Genomic DNA, 20,914 nt, shown 5'->3' with positions numbered 1-20,914 from the left:
TTGAACATTTTTTTTCAACACGCTTTTCTACAAACCTCGATCTTTCAGAAACGTGTCTTCCACTATAATTCAGATATCAGATATTCTGAATTCGCCATCGATATAATTCCAATAAAAAGAGCACCGATATAATAAAGAGGAGGAGGATAATTCAAGGATAAATATCGATGGCGGAACAATCCCATTTCCGGTTTTTAAAGCAACGTTCTTCAAAATCCGCTCATCGTGTCTCCTCTTTGCTTTTAAAAGGAATTAGAATCCACGATCCGCCTCCTCTTTCTTTCCAAGCTTGGATTAATCTATGAAGAGGATCCTTTTTTGTCTCCCTCTCGCGTAATTTCGCATTTCCACGGATAATTAATAAATTCGGAGTTTATGGTTTTAAATGAGATCTCGAATGAAAATTTTCTCAAATAAAGATTCGTGTTACGAGGACAGGGATTATAAATTTATAAATTTCCATAATCACGCGATGAAAAAGACTCTTCCTGGAAATGCAACGATATTCTGAAAGGATATTTGATCGTGAAAGGATGAAAATATTCATTTCTCCAATTTTTGACGCGATTAAAATGATATATTTTTGAGAATATTTAAATTGAAATGCAAAATTATATAAAAATCTCTAAAAATATATAAACTCCATTTTAACAGGATAATATTTTTACATAGAATTTTCTAGAAACATCGCCACTCTCAGCCAAATGAATTCTCTTTCTACAACGATAATAAGATACATGCAAAGATATAGTCAATCGTTTCGTTTTTCAAATATTTCGAATTTATAAATAATTTATATTTTATGAAATATAATTGCTCGCGAGCAAACAACCGTTTCAGAACATCATAGAGGATCGACTAACATTTCAAAGCCCATTGGGCCTCCTTTATCTGGTTTTGATCTAGCGTGATATCGTATATCACGATGCCGCACTTCATTAGCTCGTCCAGAAAAGCGTCCCGATTCCTCGTGTCCCTTATAACCATTAATACGTCCTCGGGCATTGGATGCTGTAGGGAGGGAAAAGATGAAATTTAATGTAATGAAGGCGAATTGAATTGTGCTCGAGGGGTAGGTTCACGTTCCTTCAAGGGTTGTAATAGGGTTGAAAGGAAAACTTCATAAACAACCAACCGGAGAGAAAGAAAGAAAAATGTGTCTGGCAGGGGTGCGCAGCATTGAATTCTCACGAACGATGAAAGAAAGAAAAAAAAAAAAAAGGAAGAGAGGAAGAAAAATGAGAGGAAAATGACAAAAATTGATAGCTTAAACGTCGTTTCACCACGAGAGACAGGTTATCGACTCGAGAGATAAACGATAGATAAGATTCTTTGCCGACGCGTAGAGAAATAAATTTATCGAGAAATCCTTTAAGGAAAAAGGATGGATGGTGATGATGATGAGTAGCTAGGCGTTAATCACGCGTTAAAAGGAAATCGCGAGTTCACCTCTGGATCCAACGTTGTTCCAATCACTTCATATTTTCTTGGCACCTTTTTGAACTTCAGTTTTTTCTCATCTGTTATCATCGTTTCGTCCTCCTCTTCCTCGTCATCGAATCCTCTTCTTTTCTCTTCTTCTTCCTCTTCCTCTTCCTCTTCCTCTTCCTCTTCTAGCTCCTCTCCTTGAGGATTAACGTACAAACGATCCGATAGAAGCTGAAGCAAGAGATTTTAATTGTTGTGTATTGATCGTGTTGGAAAAAAGTGTGTCGATGTGACAGAGAAAGCATGAATATTTTATATGAAAAAAATATATGAGAAGATACATAAAATAATTTTTCCTCTCCCTCTCTTTTCTTTTTCTTCTTTTTCCCGTTTGAATATTTGTTAAGTCTACTTAGTCGTGGTGTATTGAAAAAGAAATAACATTACACAAAATCTATATGATTTAAAGAGAAAATATCGAAGAGAAATATCTTTTATCTAGCGAGAATAAATGCCAGTATCTCGTTTCACAAAGCTAAAGTTTCGCAAGAAGCACAAGTTTTAAGCGACGAGCTATTTGCCACGCGCCATCTGTTTCCTCCATATTTCCATAAAATGCATAATACTCACTAAACAACGACATTTGTTTGTGCTATATTTCGTTCAAATTTGCATACGAGCAGCACAGATAATAATATTCTAAAAGCATACAAAGCGTCAATATTTTAACATCGATACAATTTCATACAACATCGATCTATCAATCCGACAATCGAACCTCTTACCGCGAATCCTCACATTACGATTTCAATTCGTTCCTCTCAGAAATAATCTCCTTTTTCATGCTCGACACGATGCAGTCTTGTATATCATCGATATCGCGCAATTTCGATGGAGAAACTTTTATCGAAGAACTTTATCACGCCGAGATAGAGAGACGGATGTATAGCATTCGACGACAAAAAGATCATTTTTGAAATGAAATGGCCGCTAATTTCCTTCAGGTTGGTTATCTGACGCGAAAATAAATTTTAATCGATCAAAGGGCCGTTTTAATTAACATCGTTCACTTTCAGGGACGAAATCGTGGCCACGGAATTTTTGGAAATTCGATTTATAGCTGTGCCGTACGACTCGTTGGCCAGCCGCCAGTCGAACGTTACAGAATCGAATTATATCACGGGGGGGTAAATTGAGGTTGTGTAATAGTATAGAATAATGGTGGATCGATCGTTTCCTTTAAAAGGGGGCGAATAATTTATTCTATGAAGCGTAATTCGCGTTGAAATTGAATTATGCAGGCGAGTACACGGGCGCAATTAAGTAGGCTCGGTGTGAAACTTAGGTCGGAAGCTTAGGCTTCCTGCCTCGCGATAAATTAATTGAATGGGAATGTATCTTTTTGTTGCTTCCTCATATCGTTAAGAGTAATTATAGCGTATTTGATGGGATCTACATGCATATGGGATAATTGATTGGTTTATTTTCAGCGGGGGGTGCGTAGGGTTGCGATCTTGTTTAGATCGTGGAATCGTAATTTAATGCGGGTAATAGCTTCATTAAGGATATTGCATCGGTGACTTTTATATCCTCTATGGAGGATACAAACGAGGATGTAATTGAGACTATTTTCTTGTAATGAACTTTCCTCCAAACAGCTACTTTCTTCTCTCTGTGGTTATCTACTGTGGAAACATATTTAAAAGTTTGAAAACAGATCTATAGTCGCTTTTTCTCTTCTTTTTCTTTCTCCCTTTTGTCGACCGTAAAGTTATAATTATGCATGCTTTAAAAATTCAAACAACGAGTATCTTATTTTTTTTTTGTTTCAAATTTTTCGTGTCGCTAAGAATAATAAACGTAGTAAGGAAAAATATATTTGTAAAAGAGTCGATCGAAAATTGTATTCGTTGAATCCTTGAATACATTTCTTCCGTAAAATATTTGTACAACGTGTTTATAGCGTATTACATATTGCAGTAAATTCAGTGAAATAAATTTATAGAAAATAAAATAATATTGTTCGTTTCAATTTTCATTTCTCAATTATTATTGAACGAATAAAGGTATTGTCGATATTTATATTGTATATTTATATTGATATTGAAAATTCAATTCCAGCATTTACGAATTTCTCCATAAGTCAGAAATATACATGGCTCTATGAATAATCCAATATGCATTAAACACCTGATCAATGATAATTATTATATATCGTGGTTAAAATATTTCCATGATCTTCTTTCCCGAATTTAAATCTAACATTACAAATGATTTTATGACTTCTGTTTGAATTCTAATTTTATCATATTGTTAAAGAATCACTTTGTACAATGCAAATATATATAAAAATCCTATGATCAATTTGCTCGTTAAAATTTAATAAATATAGATTAATGCATACGAAATTTCTCCATTTGATTTCAAACTAGTTAATCATCGAATTCACGCTTCAAACCCTTACACATCAAATTCCAAGTGCACAATCTTCAATTCTCTTCTGGTATACAACTCTCTCAATTGCTTGATGAAATATTTACACACCACTCGTGGCAAAATATTAAAGGGGAAACTGTAATCTGACGTTTATTTGGAATTTAGTCTAAAATGCATATCACATCCTTGTTCAAAGTTAACAATTTAATTATCTCCTCCAGTTACATATTTCCTTCGAATAATTGGCGATGAAAATAAGTTCGAATCTACTCTTTGAATCTATCGATCAACGCGAATTTAATAATTCGCCTGTGTAATAACACTTTGTAATTTGCACTCGACAATGTTGCACTCGGTTGTTAAAAAAAGATTCAACCCGAAGGATACTTAAAGAGGATGTGCTGGAACTAATTTGAAATCGATACCATGGGATGTGTGCATAGAAGTATGCATTGGAAAGGAAAGTCCGAGACCTTAACCCTCCCCCCGCCTTTCTGTTTTTCTTGGATGTTCGAGATTTATTCTTCGAATTTTTTTAAAATTTTTACTTCAAGTAATTATTATGATATCTTGTCCATTTGATTTTATGATTCTTGTGCATTGTTATTTTAAGATAAATTTTTTATTTAATATAGAGATAATATGAATTGCTTCTATTTGTAAAAAGTTATTTTATATTTCTTGCGGTGAATCCAATGAATTGTGAATATAAGTAAAAAAAATATATAAAAGATAATAGAAAAATAGTAAAAAAGTATAAAATTTTTGGAGAATTTCAAAATTAATTTGTGGTTTTATAATTTATCCAATTTTGTACCAATTTTATGTTTACGTTTCTCAGTATAATTAATGCTAATTCAAATATTATATACGATTATTAAGTGGATCTTTTTGTATGCCATACATGTATATATATAATTGAATGCAAAAAAATAGAAATTTTTAGACGAGCAATTTTTTATTACGTGTAGAAAAAAATGTTCTTCGTAGTATATTTTTATTGCATACTTTTTATACATGAACTATTTTATAGCACATTTTCCACCTCATTATAGTTATTATTATTTTTTCATAGATGAAAGTCTATTTTTATTAAAAATTTAACACGTTATCTTGTCAATATTTTGTAAGTATCACGAGAATCGAAACTAAAATAAAATAAATATATTTTTCAATTAAAATTTAAATATGCAATATTAAATATTTTAAACGAATAATATATAAGAGTAAAATTGATCACATTATAGTAAAATAAAAATGTAAAAAATGAAATTAATATTTGATTAATATACACTAGTCTTTATACATATATCAATATTTTTTAATCTGTATATATATTCAGATTTTTGATATGAAAAAAAACTTCAAATTTCTAAAAATTAAAAGCACAAGTTACGAATGTGCATAATAACCTATTATTTTTGTTCACTATTCTTCCATCTAAATTCTCTCTTTATAAAATCATGATGTTTCGTCAAATGTGTTCAAATATTCTTAAAAATTTTAATAAAAATCAAGAAATCAATATAATCACACTTACATTGACAATTTTTTGTCCATGATAACTGTCAAGATGATTGATAAATACACGCCATGGCTTAAATTTTTCAGGTTCCTCTTTTAAAGGTTCTTCCCTGAATTTTGAGACTTTTTGCGGTTCGAAATCTTCGAACGGGAAATTATCTTCTAACCCTTCGATATTAGGTGGCGTAAATTTCTTCATAATTGACACTGACTTTGCTCATCTAAAGAAAAAAGAACAAAACATGAATTTGTCATATTTAGATCCGCCATTTTTAATAATTCGATTGCACTGCGTGTCTTTCTCGAATCGCGCAAATTTTGAATTTGATTATGCGATTGAAATATTTTTCATAATTAAAAATATAAACAATACACGTAACTAATAGCTGGAACTATTATCATTTATCTGAATTTCGATCGTTGGAACGAAAATTTTAATTAACACTCGATTCAAATGAACTATTGCCAATTAAATCCATTCATCGCGTAAATCTCTATTATTCGATCGTGAAATCATAAATGGTAAGGAAAATCCCAGAATTATTATCCACGTATATGCGTACAAACCAAATTGTTTATTTCTCCAGAATAAATTTCGATAACGATATTCCATGAATGCAATGTAAATATTCTTCAAAGGTTTCTCAATTTCCCTAAATCCTATCATATTAATTCGAACAGGATATTTATGTATCCATTCTTGAATCATCCATACGATTTCTATAAAATTTTAATCAATTTATAATCCACAATATTTACAATTTCTAACCTAATTGTGAAATGTCATAAATCGTTCAACAAGAAGATATATATATATATACATTTTCAAATTATACAATTTTCACTGTTTCGTTCAAAATTTTTAATCTTGTTGTGAAAAATCGTATCAACGAAGAAGAAGAAAAATAAAAATCGAACGCATGAAGGGAAAGACTGCGATCAAATTATCATATCGAATAATGCAGGCGAAACGTGACGGTCGTCTGGCTAGCCTCTTCGAGATTACATCGCGCGTTAGAAAGATAAGGTCAGGGCCGTGGATATTTCGTCACGCCGTCGTGACCATTGCGTCACGTAACCACACGATCGTGAAAATCGATCACGAATGAATTAACCTCCCGTTTTACACACACACACAACTTCTAATCAAGATTTATCACTCAATTAGCTAATATCCTTTCTCTTTTCTCCCCCCCTCTCTCTCTCTCTCTCTTTTTTAAGAATCGAAAAAAAGGACAGCCTCATTTTCAAGGATAGCCTGCTTAATTAATCGCGATTTCGTTTCAGATTTTTTAAGCGTTATTGTGTAAAGAAAGATATAAAGTATTCGTAAGAATTATCTGTGGGGATAAAGAGACAAAGTTGATTATTATAACAGATTACGCAATTTATTGGGAAATAAATTTAATCACGGAAAGAGGAATAGATGTTATAACATAAAATTGGAAATTTTATTTTATTTCCCGTGTCGGATAAAGAAATTTTCATAAAGAGTATCAATTAATTAAATCGATCGAAAAATATATTGCCTTCCTCTTGACAAAGCAATAACTTTTATGTATAATTGAATTAATTATACATTTTTCCTCATTATATTATCCCATTCGTTTCCATACATTCGTATATTTTATCTCGACGAAGTATCTTCTAATCTTTCGAGCAAAGGAGTACAAAAGATTCGTCAATTGATCGGGTAAAATATCATGTCTCTCGAAAATAACTTTCTTCCTTCGTGATATTACATCACGAAGTTCAATCTTTTTTTTTTTTTTTTTTTTTCTTCTCCACGCATATTACATTTTCCTCCATGGTACGTCCCGACATACGTACCATCCCATGGCGTTCCGCTTAATTGGAAACAGAAGCAGAAGGTAAAAACTCGCATGTCGCGAGGAACGAGCGTGTGCAACAGCCGGGACCAATCTTTGCCTCCCACGCAACCACGGGATCCGAGGGTCAAGGCCGGTGCACAATCCACGCGGAAAGATGAAAAAAGCACAATCGATAATTGAACGAATGGTCGACGGGGAATTTGCGAACTCTGCAAATGGAAGGTTGGCCTGTATCACGCGAGGCAATTTGAAATATCGTTTGAAAGTCAAGCGACGCGTTATCCGAGTGTTTAATGACTTCCGGGATTTCGAGCTCTTTGTAACGACATTTCGAGTCGATAACAATGAGATCAGTGCTCGTTACATTGCGTTACATTTAATACTTGAATTTAATTGAAATAATAAAATTCGTAATTATTTATATTGTGCAAAAAAACATCTCTTTCTTTCAACCCCCTTTCTCCATCTCTATATCTGTTTTTTTTTTTTTTACACGATAATCGAGAAATTTTTGCTCTCGATAATAAAATTGAAGTTATAGAGGGTGTATTACAACGTTATCGGGAAAAATCAAAGAGTAAAGGATGTCTCGTGGAAATTTTAGAGATAATGAAAATAATATTGTGCTTCATAAATTGTGTCGCAGGATCATGTTGTTGTTATGTGAAATATTTTAACGATACTGATATAAATTTGGGTAATTTAGGAAATTCGTAAAAGAAAAAAAAATAATAAGTAGATATACGAATCGAATATTAATTTTAACAAGCGGAAGATATATAATCATGAAGAAAATAAATAAACTTTATCGAAATGAGTAAATTATCTCGTTTTCTTAACATATTTTGTGACGTCACGAGAAGGATACACATTAAGGATGTAATTATTCTTGAAAGTTGCTTATCTATTCCTTTATGAAAATATATCCTTTAGCCCCTGACTCGGTCCTCTATTATCTCGACGTCTACATTAACGAGAGTTTCCTGAGAATAAAACTTCCTTCTAATTCACAATATCTATATTTATATCTTTAATTTGAACGAGTAATTAAACCAGCAAAGTTCCAATTTTTTTATAAACAGAGTTACAGATATGGTTAAGAAGATTGGAAAAACAACAATCAATCAAAATAAAAACCAAAAAAAAAAAAAAAAAGAAAAGAATCTAAAGTCTTTCTTTTTAAAAGTTTTACAGTCTCGCTCTATTCTTATTCTCTCCATTCCTCTCCCTTCACAAAATGCCAAAAAATATCATCTTCTCTTATCTTCTTCCAATCCAATCAAAAATTTCAAAAATTCGACTCGACATCCAATCATTTAAAGGAGAGTGAAAAATAGTCAAGAATGAATCAAACTAATTAGCATGAAAAATCACATCTGACCCATATTCTTTTCCTCTCCATAAAATCGAATTATGCCTATCCTTTCAAGAAACTGTGACCTCGTATAACAAGCTCGTGCCCTGTTGTCACGCCTCAACCTTGTGTAAAGCGTAACATCGAGATGGTGGATCAGAAAATGGGCGGTTCTCTGGTGAAAAATTCAAGCTGGGTCATGTTTGCGGGGGACGAATATTAAGAGGCGGGTAAAAGCGGGTAACTCGCTGGCCGCCATCAATTACTTAGCCGTGAAAGCGGAGGGGCATTATGCGGTTCGAGCCCGCGACCGAGTAAGTCATAAATCGAGTTTACGCTTGAACGTTCCGCGTGTTATCACCTCTGTCACGCGATCGTCGGTTCGTTGTTATCCGGTTCGACGATAAAAACGACCTCCAGACCCTTTTTGCGATACACCCTCCGTGCGCCACCCATCGCGATTACCGATACGGTGGAGAAGTAATAATAATAAGGGAAGAAGGAATCTGAAGAGGGAATAAAAGAGGAGATTGTATTGTGTACTTTCGAATGAAATTACTCGAGAGTCGAAATCTTGAGCGAGTTTCTTTGAGCAAAGGGTTTTTGAGTATAACATTGGGATGGACGTTATTGAAGTCAATATTGAGCTGAGGGTGACTCTAAAATCAACGTTGAGATTAACATTGCATTGAGGGATGAGTGTTTGATTTTCGCTCTGAATATTATATTATTCGTTCACGAGAGTCGCAAATGAACTCTGGGTTACGACAGAGTAATTTTTGCTGTCAACGCGGTATCCAGGAAGGAAATGAAATTTTTGAAACTGGTCCCGAATTTATTTTCCCGTAATTACGGTTCCTTTGAAATTTCTTTTTCCCCTCTTCTCGAATAAAATATAATAAAACATAATTAAAAATATATATATATACATGTATATTTATGTATATTACTTTTCGAAGTCGAAGATAATTTTTACGAGATTTTCATGAATATTCAATTTCGATATAAAAGTGTAAATTGACCTTAGAATGGCGTACTCGTTAGAGAGAAAAAACGAAAGTGTCATTTGGTGAGGAATATTGCGGTATCTCATGGGATATTCTCTGGTGGGAGGGAGAAATCCTTGTTAAAGTATTTATGATCGTCTGGGTTTATAATGGCTGCCTGTATGAACGTGATGATTGCAAATCTATACGTATTTATATATTCAGTGACACATAAATTTACAATCATTATAAATACATGAAACAAACGCGGTTGTACGTTATTCGCAATATCGGATCTCGTAGGCGGTGGTTATTTTTAATCGTTAATAGGTGCTAAATAATTAAAGGATCCTTTGTTTAAATGTTTACGATATTGTTTGAAACATGGCATGCAACTTTGTCTCTTATTGTACATAAGATGTAATTATTTAGATGTACAATGTATTAAATTTTAATTATAGACATGAACATGAACTTTTATTGATTATCGAATTATTATTGTTTCGATTATCCCACATTAATAAATTTAAATTATTAATAATTTGTTGTTAATATATTGTATAATATATTAAGATTATTAATAATTATTAATCCTCTAATTATTAATAACTTATCAATATCGATGAATAATTCAAAAAATAGAGAATTTAAATTTTCAATCATTAAATGTAAATATATTTTATATACTATTATTATAATAATTCCCGTTTGAGTAAAAAAATTTATTACATCCAAGCGTCTCGAGAAAATATTAATGCATAAGCATCCATGTTCTAGAAGCTAGGTACATTAAGCTGAGAGCGAAATATACCATAAATTTGATACTTAAATCACAATCTGCTTCGATCAATCTGCCATTCCTTCGATCCTTGAAATTCTTAAGCGTAGAATCTTCCTGGTAATATTTCACGCTCCCCAAATTTTAAATCTGCATGATTCATAGCCGAAACGATTTTCTTTAAAACAACCCTTCTGCGCATCAAAGTTGAAAAGCCGATGTCCCAGATTGTCTATCCATTTGGAACACACGCTCGACAAACGAAAAAGTCGGGTTCACGTATCGATTCAATCATTTTAATCCGATCAATTGGGTTATAGTCTCGTCGCCATTTTCAAAAGCGATATTTTTACCCGTTGGTTTTATACTTTTGCCCCTCTATTGTTACAAAGATTCGTTGTTTCCAATCTAGATATACGATATATAGCGGGGTATTATTTTTGCATTATTTATCTCGTGTGTGTGTGTGTGTATGTGTGTGGATTTATCGTACAATGAAATTTAGAAAAGGAAAGGAAAACAAAATCTGGATCTGGAATCGTAAAAATCCGTATAAAAGAATTTCACATGAAAGATTATGAAAACATTTGAACAAAAAGATTTTGATCACACAATGTGGAGTATAATCAAATTTTTATTCATTTCCACTTTCCAAAATAATTTTTTTTTATAGTTTGCAGCTACAGATAATGTAAGATATTTCAAAAAAATCTCATGAGAAAATATTTATACACGTTAACAATGACAGTTTAGTTAAATTCGTGAGATTAAAAAAATAAAAACGAGAAATATTGAAGAACGAAATAATAATTTATATCGTCTCTTTTGAGTTTAAATTTTTTCTGTTAAATTTAACAAAATTTGCTCATTTCTTTTAAATTGCGCCTCTGAAATAGATTAAATGATTAAAAATGAAAAGGGAAAATATATTTTATGCTCCGTTAAATTCTGCAAAGAAAAAGTTTCATCATTTCATTTTTAAATTGTATCTCTAATTCGAGATTTTTTTATATTCGATTGATGGAATCTACATGATCGATTTCATCAAGAATTCTTCGAATAACGAAGATGGGATAATTAGAACGAATATCTATGGAACAAAGAAGAACAATGAGTTTCCAATATCGGTTTAATGATTTTTAATCTGATTGATCGTATTTTTATTATCTTTTTCTAATATTTCCATCAATCCTTATGTTTAATTATTTTTAATTAGAATATTTAACAAATAGAAGAACTTAAGTTCCATTGTTGAAATCAATCATGATAATTTGGTCAATCGTTTTTGTAATTTATTCTACAATTTCGAATAATACTTTTCGAATTTAAAGAAATTATTTTTACATTAATGAAGTTTTTCTAGCTTCAAGTTGATTGCAATTTTTAATTAAATCACTTAATCCTATATAATCTGAATTATAATCTTATTTATTATTATTATTATTATTATTATTATTATTTTGATTTTTTCAATTTTTTTAATTTCCTAATACTTTAATAACAAAATAAAAACTCCAATAAATTAATTTTTAAGGAATTAATTTAAAAATTAATATGTTTAAATAATTGCAAATCAAATATGTTGGTATTACATACATATTACAATATAATCAAAAAGACATTTTTCAATTACAATTCAAAGTTTAAAGCTATTAGAAAATCTTGACAATTATAAGAACAAAATAATAAGAGAAGAATGAAAATATGAAAAGTAATAAATTGATCATTCAATTAACATAATTAATATTCGAAATTAATTCAAGATATTACCAATCACGCAAATTTTTCGAATCCCATATAAGTTACGTACAAAATACGAATACTTGTTATTTAAAAATAATCAAATAAGAGGATATAAATTCTTTAGATTATAAAAAAATCGAGAAAAGTCACGAAGGCGTCGATAATTGAGGATGCGGTGGGAAAATCATTGTTTGCATCGAGAGGATGCAAACATGAAAACGCCTGTGAATAATGAAGCAACTTGTCTTATTTGCATTACTTGAAATATGTTATTACACGATGCAGCTGGCTCTAACGAGTTCCTGTCGAACCACTGTTGAAGACACTGATTAATAAGACGACAGAACAAAAAAGATCTCCTACTCGAAATGCATCTATGTCAACATAGTCAACTAGGATAGAGACATAAGCCACTTATATCTATATATTCTGGAAAAAAAAACGTATAAAACAAAATAAAATAAATATAAATATAAATATAAAAAATTACACACAGAGATGGAATAATAGTAATAAGAAAATTTATATCAGTAAAAAGCATTAGAAAAATTTATCTCTTCTCTGTCCATGAACCATTTCTTGTTTATCTTTTATTTTATAATTTTTACGAAAATTATTGCTCATAAGATATTGCTCATAATATAAATTTTAACCGTAAAAAAAATATGAGGATCTATTCAACTTTTCCTTTCTCATAGGTTACGTTCAATACTGCATATCACATTAATCATTGTGCTTTAAACGAATCGTTATTCTTCATTTATATCGTCCTCTTCCAACGCTGTGCAAATCGCCTATGATTTTTAGCTGACGTTAAACGACGTTGCGCCAACCAGTGAGTTGAAATGACTCACTATATGACGTATTGTGCGCCTAAAAGGGACGGACAATAAACATTCTATGCTTTTTTTTTTCTTTTTTTTTTTTTTTTCCTTTAAAATTTTTTCCCTCTTTTCTTCTCGTTTGAATAGGTAGGTGAAGGCGCTTGTTAGAAGAGACAAGCAAGAAGTTTGAAGAAGTTCCACGAGGTTTCCCCGTCTGTTATAGTCGTAACTTGGTTGAAAAATAACATTTCTGTTTGCTGTCACACTGTATTGTAAATTTTATGTATATATAATTTATGTTCAACGTTAACCACTTCTAATTAAGTGTTAAAAGTACCATAATACAATTTTATTCTTTCATTATCAATTTATATCGCCATATTTCTATTATGTTTCCACAGTAATCTATCCAACCATCTAATATCATTAATCATTATTAAGAAATCATCGATATAACTAATATTATCAATTATTATCTCGTATAAATTAACATTGTTCTAATACAATTTCAAAACAATTTCAAATTTTCCCGCGACCACAGACAAACCTTCAGAAAACGCATCTACAATTACATAGCTGACAAAATATATATCTTTCTTTATCGATCGTGTACGATGTAATGGCATATCCACGTGTCTTCTAATTTCGAGGCAAAAGAAAAGAAAAGAAAAAAAAAAACACTCCTTTCCTTGATTAAAATTTTTAGCTCGGTTGGACGAGCTTATCTCTTCGCCATCTCTTCTCCAGCTTAATTAATCTTGAGCTTAGCCGAGCCCGAACGATATCATCCCTAATCAATTTCGAAACGCTTTTTTATCGTCAAGTTTCCCTTTGACAGTGAATTATACTTTAATCGATACGATTTATATACGATCGAAAACACAAGTAAAAAGGGAGAATGAGACGAAGAAAGGAAAAAAAGAAAAAAAAGAAACAAGATCGTTACTCGTCTCTCTTTTGTGGAAAATGCGTTCCTCGTGTTAATGTTCTGTGAATTTTCTCGCAGAAGAATGGACGGAAACGTTCCCGTATCAACTGCTGGTCGGAACAGGAGTGGCGTTGATGGCTCTATTACTGCTGGCTGCTGTGAGTTTTCAATGTTCTTCCACCTGGCAATGGTTAATGAGGGTGAGACGGCACATGAAGGAGGAGGACGCCGAGAGCGACTTGTCGCAACAGAACGCTATACGTATCAGTCATTCTCTGCCGGATCTCCAATCTGAGCCGATCACTCATGAGTACGTCCAAGAGCAAAAGGATAGCAAAAAGGTATGAAAAAGATTGTTGTTTTATTAACGTCGTATAATTTGCAATTGCTTATCTTTGTCCAATTAAAATTCATAGACAAGAATATCGTTTGTGTTAATGTAACACTGTGTATGTGATAATAAAGTTAAAATTTTGGAAATTTCGATCGATGATAATTCGATGATTTTGTAAATATAAATAGATTTGATATTTTTTTGGAAGATATTAAAAAATTGAAAATATAATTTTAAATATAGTCGTAGTATTAATAGTATGACGTAGACGTGAATAATGTTTAAGAATATTCGTGGAAGTTTGAATATGCATGTAGTGTTTTAAATATTAATTAATCAATTATTCGTCGAGAGAAATTTTAATTATTAAGATTTATTAAGATTTCGCTAACAAAAAAAAGATTTTAAATTTCGAAATTTTAAACGATTTATGATTATAAATTTTAATCCAAAAATTAATGACTTCCTCAAAGACATCAAAGATTTTTTTTTTTTTATATTTTTCCACGTTCAATATTTATGCTTTACTTTGAAACATTTTCTCATACTTTTAAGAGATGAAGATTGTACAACATCTAAGAGTTCTATGGATACAGCAGTCTTATTTTTTCACTCGATAACGTCAGCTGATCCCATCTACCATCCATCATCAATATCTTGCTGCAATAAAAAAAAGAAACTAAGAATTCTTAACGTTATAAATCTCTTAACAAGACTACAAAATATTGTGTGTAAGAAAAAATTAATGAATAAATTAGTAAAGATGTTTAAAAAAATATTGCTTGAGTATTATTTCCATTAGCACTCAAGTATAGAAAAATTTCCTTATTTAAATTAAAAATTAAATTTTTAATTCAATAATAAATAGCGTGACAAATGAATTTTTTCAAAATCCACTCTCGAAAGGGTTCAAAATTAAAAATTAAAAAAAAAAAAACAAAAAGGAGGGAAAAAAGAATTCTTAGGAAGGAAACAATTAAAAGTTACTTAATTATAGCAATTTAGAGCATTCAACTAATTACTTCACTTCCTTGTTTCCCTCGCAAAAATAGCATCAAAGAAGTTATTCTTTCTTATATCCAGCTTGTTCTTGGCAAATTCTCGCATAACAGTTTCCCAAACGCGTAAATGAAAATTTCATGTAGCGAAACATCGTGGAGGAAACTCGGTAGTCAACGAGCTAACGAAGGGGCGGTCGACTTCCGGGATAAACTTGTGAAATATCGAGAGACCATGGACGTATCAAGCCATGATTTTTTTTTTTTTTTTTTTTTTTTAGGTATTGCGCCAGACAACTTTGCCCATTGTCCCGATGAGGCACCAGAGCTTTCAGAGGCAGCTCTCTCATCGCCTCGATCTCCCCATCAAATTCAGCATCTATAGTCTGGATAAACGTAGCGATTCCAACCTTGGTTTAATCAAGGTACGATCGAAAATTTCTCTATATTTTGTTCCATGAGCAGATCTTGAAGAAAAAGATTCGAAAAAATACAGAATAATTTCTAAAATAATTTTGAAGAAACTTTAACATCTAAAGAATTTTTATTCAAACATAATAAATAATTAGACTGTTAGAATATTTATGCAAAATTTGAACAAACTATAGCTGTCTACAAAGTTTCATTTCCTTTTCTTCTACAAACATAAAAATTTGATTTTGCGATAATAAAAATCCTCGTTAATTAACATTGTCTGTCTTCCAGAATAGAATAGGTAACATTGAATAGAATAATTCTAAAGGAAATTTAATGTCTCAAAAAAAAAAAAAATAAATAAATAAAGAAACAGAAGGAAACAATCGACTCTCAAAATAATCGAATCCAGACGGAAAGCAAAAAGAGTACGAGTCAAATAAACTAAACGATTTAATGAAACTTTTCCATTCAAATTTCCCGAAGAATTCGTCCCCGTGGAGTTCAGACAATGAAACAAACTAGGAAATTCAGTTTGGCCGGAAAGTTTCTAACGTGCGACTTTGCTTTTCCAGCCGGAACTTTACAAAAAGGAATTGGGAGACGATGCTGAGAGCGCGAGCATCACGGAAATGGAGTACGCTGGCAAGCTGCGTTTTGCTCTGCGCTATGACAAGGAGATGGAGGGGTTGGTGGTCAAAGTGAGTGTTGCAATTTTTCAGATAAATCCTTACATTATTTCTTTTCCTTTGCACGTGATATAAATAGCCAAGTGATATATCATAAAAAATATATGTGTCAATAGTTTCTGCCTTCATAAAAAATATCATTATAATCGAATGATAAAATTATAAAGCTTAAAAAAGTTGAAGAGTAATTCAGAAAAATACTCGTTAAATCTCAAAATCGATAGGAAATCCTTTTTTAACGATATCCAATAAAATTAATAAGCGGTCTAATTAAGTACAAAATCACTAAAAAAAAAAATCTTAAAACGCTGTTGAATATTTTTAGAGATTGAATCTTTCATCAAATCGTTTATTAATGCCAATCCCACCAATTAAGTATTTCAGAAAAATATAAATCTGTAGAAAATCCTTTTTACAACAATATCCAATTATTCATAAAATAATAAAGAAAAAAATCATCGAATCCTGTTCGATATCCTTTCGATGATTAAATAATATTTCACGCCTCTCAGCAATATCATTCCAATACGAATTGGGAAGAGAAAAATTCGTTCAAAATTCGGAGAATTAAAGCGTTTTTTAAACCATTAGCCCTGAAAGTCCTCTGGCAATACCGGAGAATTAAAAGATGGCTCTACAAATCCAACCACGAACACGATTACCTTTGTATCGAAAGCCCTTGTACGTGCGCAGTGGTCACGCTCTTATTCCCTGGAAAGTTTTTTTCCAACGCGGTGCACGTAGCCCGCGAAATCAACGTAGGACAAGAGGAATTCTTTCCACGAAAACGATGGCCGACATTCGCGCTCCAGTTCCCCATCTAGTTTCCCTCAAAATCGCACAGCCCTCGAGTTACGTTCGATCGCCTCGAATTGATTCTCGTTCAAGGTCGTAGTGGCGGGAGAAAGAATTCGTCGAGAAGAATGCATAAAAATATGGATAAAAAGCGGGCTAATCCCCGCTCGAGGAGAAATTAATTTGGTATTCGTCGTCGCGCGATTCGAATTCTTTATCAACCATTTATTCCGGGTTATCGATCAATTTCGTTAATAAATGCTAACGATAAATCATCGTTGGATTCTGCTAGCTAATCCTCATGCGAATGCTCGTGGTTGGAAACGACGTTATCCAAGAACTTATATTTGAACCTGGGGATGCCCATTAGGGATTCGTTACGAAGTTTCGAATATAGATAATAATTATTTTTGTTTATGATTAATGTTGTTGTTAAACAATTTTGGAGATTAAATGAAAGGAGATACATATTTCCTCTACTTTATAGTTAATTTATATTTGTATACACGTAATAAAATCCCCTAATTATTTCATTATACGAAGATCACTTGGATATTTTTATAATACACTTCAAAGCTCTATAATTACTTTATTATTCGTAACTGCTTTTTTATTTCTTGGTTATTACGTAATTCCTCTCATATTACATTCTTCTGATATCATTGTACTTAATTATTAAGTAAATAAACTTAGAATTAGATATTTTTGAATTATTTGTTTTAAAGAAAAAACTCATTGTTTGAATTTTTATTTAAATTTATTATTCGTTCCGCTTGAAAATGATCCTCTATCTCTTTTATTGAATATCTTTATAAAATATATTTATATGAAAATCATAATTCATCAATCGTTAAAATTGAAATTCCTCCTATTGTGGCATAAAATTTTGTCCCATATCCTCTTCGATTCCCATGTTTTAACCATTTCACAATGCACAATCCCTCCATTGACGCACCACTTTAACCACGTCTGCGGTTATAACGACGAGAATAGGACGATCGTTATCACAGTTAGACCGATTCCATTCTACTGGCCGAGAATCCATCAGCGCGAGAACGTTTCTCGCAACGTTTCACTCGCGCGTAGGCAAATTCATCTCGCGGTTGCACTCGATCGAGCTAATTACACCAGCCGCCATATTTAGCTCGAGCTATTGGATAACGATAATAAAGTGCATAAATACACGGACGTACACTGTGACGGCGACCACTCGGCTAGATTATCTCTAACATGGTGGTGGCGCAATTGTCGCCCTCGATTCGCTAATAAGCATAATGTGTCGATGCGGAATGGAATCAAGGGTGATGGAGTTTCGTTCTAAACAGGGCGGAACCCACGTTTAGTGACACAGAAATGTAAATAGCAATCGCGTTTATTCTAATTTTATATGAAAGGACGCGATCAAAACCAAGACTTCTTGAATTCTTTCCTCTCTTCTTTCTTTTTATTTTTTTTTTCCATCCCCTTTTATCAATCCTTTGTCCACCAGGTGATTATGGTAATAATCAAGGATTAAACGGTGTTACATTCAATGAAGGAAGGATTAGGAATTTATTTTTTATTTGGAGAAATTTATTACGGCGTATTGTTTTATTTTTTTTATTTTATTCGAGTCTCGCGCAATATCAGCAATACATTTTCGAATTTAATTTTTGGGAAAATTGGAGGAATTCGTACGAAAGTATTTGTAATTTAATTTTTATAAAATGAAGGAATTTAATATTTTGCGTTATTTCCATTTATTTATTTTTTTTTTTTTTTGTATATATCTCTTTTGTTTCGTTCTTCAATGAATTTTAAAATTATTCTTTTGATACGTTTCGTGAAACGTTTGTTTCTTTTTATTTTTAGAATAGAAATCTTTATTTTTGATCTTGAAGATATGATTAATCGTTAAATTAATCGTGAACTTTATGTTTTTAAAAATAACTCGTACATAACGTGTTACAAAGCGTGTTTAATGAAGTGTTGAGTATTTTTTTTTTTTTTCTTCAAGGCAGTATAACTTTCGATTTGCGCCCTTGAAAACTTCATCTTTAAAATTTCCCACGGAAAACAACCTATTTACGAGCTTGTTTCCTCAATCCTCCCAATTTATCCAATATTTCGATTTATCTAATATTTAACAATACTTGTTTTAAACTAACATTTACACGAATTTTTTACTAATTCAATTATGAAGAAAACTTGAGACAGAATCACAAATCTTGCTTATTTAAATTTTTATTCGAAGCAAGACGGATATAAAACATCAATCTATCGAATTTCCATATTCCACAATATACTTTCCCCTCGAACGAATCGGTTTCACAGTTTTCCGCATACAAAACAGCTTCGAGATTCCAGATAAATGGATCAACCTTTCAACAATAGATGTAATCTATTCATAAAAAAAAAAATTTTCATAAAAATTATACCGATATACTGTTACACGTGTTACACAATTCGACTCTAATTACATTCTTACAAATTAGTTTATTATCCAACAGTCAATACAAATTAGAATCACATTGTTGCCTGTGGAGAGCAAAAAATTATTTGCATACATTCTTAATGAAACATTTTCTTAATCCCTTGTTGATGTTTCTTTGTTCCATCTGTCTTACAAAATCTTTTCAATATTCTACATTAATTAGAATGTCGATGTTAAACGAAAGAAGATCTGAAAATTTATACAAATATAAATAGTAATAAATAATAAAAATTTATATTTATAGTGATTAAGAAGATCCAATTTCTTAATCGCTATGAATTACAAAAATTATATTTCTTTTAGATCCTAGAGGCTCGAGAATTGCCTGTGAAGGATGTGACAGGCAGCAGCGATCCCTATGTGAAGGTATACCTTTTGCCAGATCGAAAGAAGAAATACCAAACTAAAGTGCATCGAAAGAATCTTAACCCTGTATTCAACGAAACTTTCATATTCAGGTTAGCACATGCGAGTTAGAATTAGAAATATATTCTAACATTTCTTTTTTTTTCAAATATTAATTAAACGAAGTACTCTATAAATATATTAATATTTATATATTATTATTTCTGAATTTATGGATTATGAATTTGGAAAATATAAACTGTACATTGCATTTCGATATAAATAAAATAAGCAATTTTCGTTTTATTACTGAATGAATTTATGGATAAAGATCTTTTATCTTCTATGCATTTAGGTTGTATACAGGATATAACAGTTTGTATATAAAATTAGTGGAAAAATGTAGAGTATGCGGAGAACTTGTCGAGTGTTTGTATTTTACCAAATTCCATAAATTATCTGCAAGCGTTCGTGAATATTATTCATGTATATGTGTCTTCAAACAATGTTTGTAATTTTATGACGCCTGTTTTACGATGTCGAAACAATTGATAATCTGTCACCAGCATGTCGTACGAGGAATTGAAGGAGCAGTATCTTCAATTTTCTGTTTACGACTTTGATCGATTCTCCCGAAACGACTTAATTGGACAAGTGGTGCTCAAAGAATTGCTGGACTGCACTGAACAGGAGATTGAATATACAATGGAAATTCTGTGCGCCATGCAGGTAATGAATATTTTCTATCTAATTCTTTCATTCATTGTGTAAAATTTCATGTAAAATTTCTTTATTCCATTTTCAAGTTTCAAAAAATAAAAATAGTATAATGCAGCAGATGAATCATTATGAAAATTAGAAAAGTAAAATTGATATTGGCAAATGTATAATTATATTTATATTATTTATGTTATATTTATATTCTTATTAATTATAATTTTGTTGTAGAAAAATTAAAAACAAAAAAATAGAATATAAAATATAAAGATAGAGTCATCGCTTTAATTTTTATTGTTGAAAAATATTTTTAAAG

General features: G+C 31.4%; 1 protein-coding gene across 1 annotated transcript in view; it reads left to right on the top strand.

Moving 5' to 3' along the window:
* LOC724220 (synaptotagmin-10) overlaps positions 1-20,914 on the top strand; it is a 55,426-nt gene that overhangs the window by 27,887 nt on the left and 6,625 nt on the right. The window contains exons 2-6 of the mRNA XM_003251160.4: positions 13,912-14,174; positions 15,447-15,590; positions 16,155-16,280; positions 19,840-19,994; positions 20,448-20,610. Coding sequence (XP_003251208.1) covers positions 13,912-14,174; positions 15,447-15,590; positions 16,155-16,280; positions 19,840-19,994; positions 20,448-20,610 — 851 coding nt within the window. The remainder of the gene's footprint in view (positions 1-13,911; positions 14,175-15,446; positions 15,591-16,154; positions 16,281-19,839; positions 19,995-20,447; positions 20,611-20,914) is intronic.

Source organism: Apis mellifera, linkage group LG6, assembly GCF_003254395.2.
Source record: "Apis mellifera strain DH4 linkage group LG6, Amel_HAv3.1, whole genome shotgun sequence".
Lineage (NCBI taxonomy): Eukaryota > Metazoa > Arthropoda > Insecta > Hymenoptera > Apidae > Apis > Apis mellifera.
Note: the sequence above shows the minus strand (reverse complement) of the source record. Positions and strands in the feature narration are given on the sequence as shown.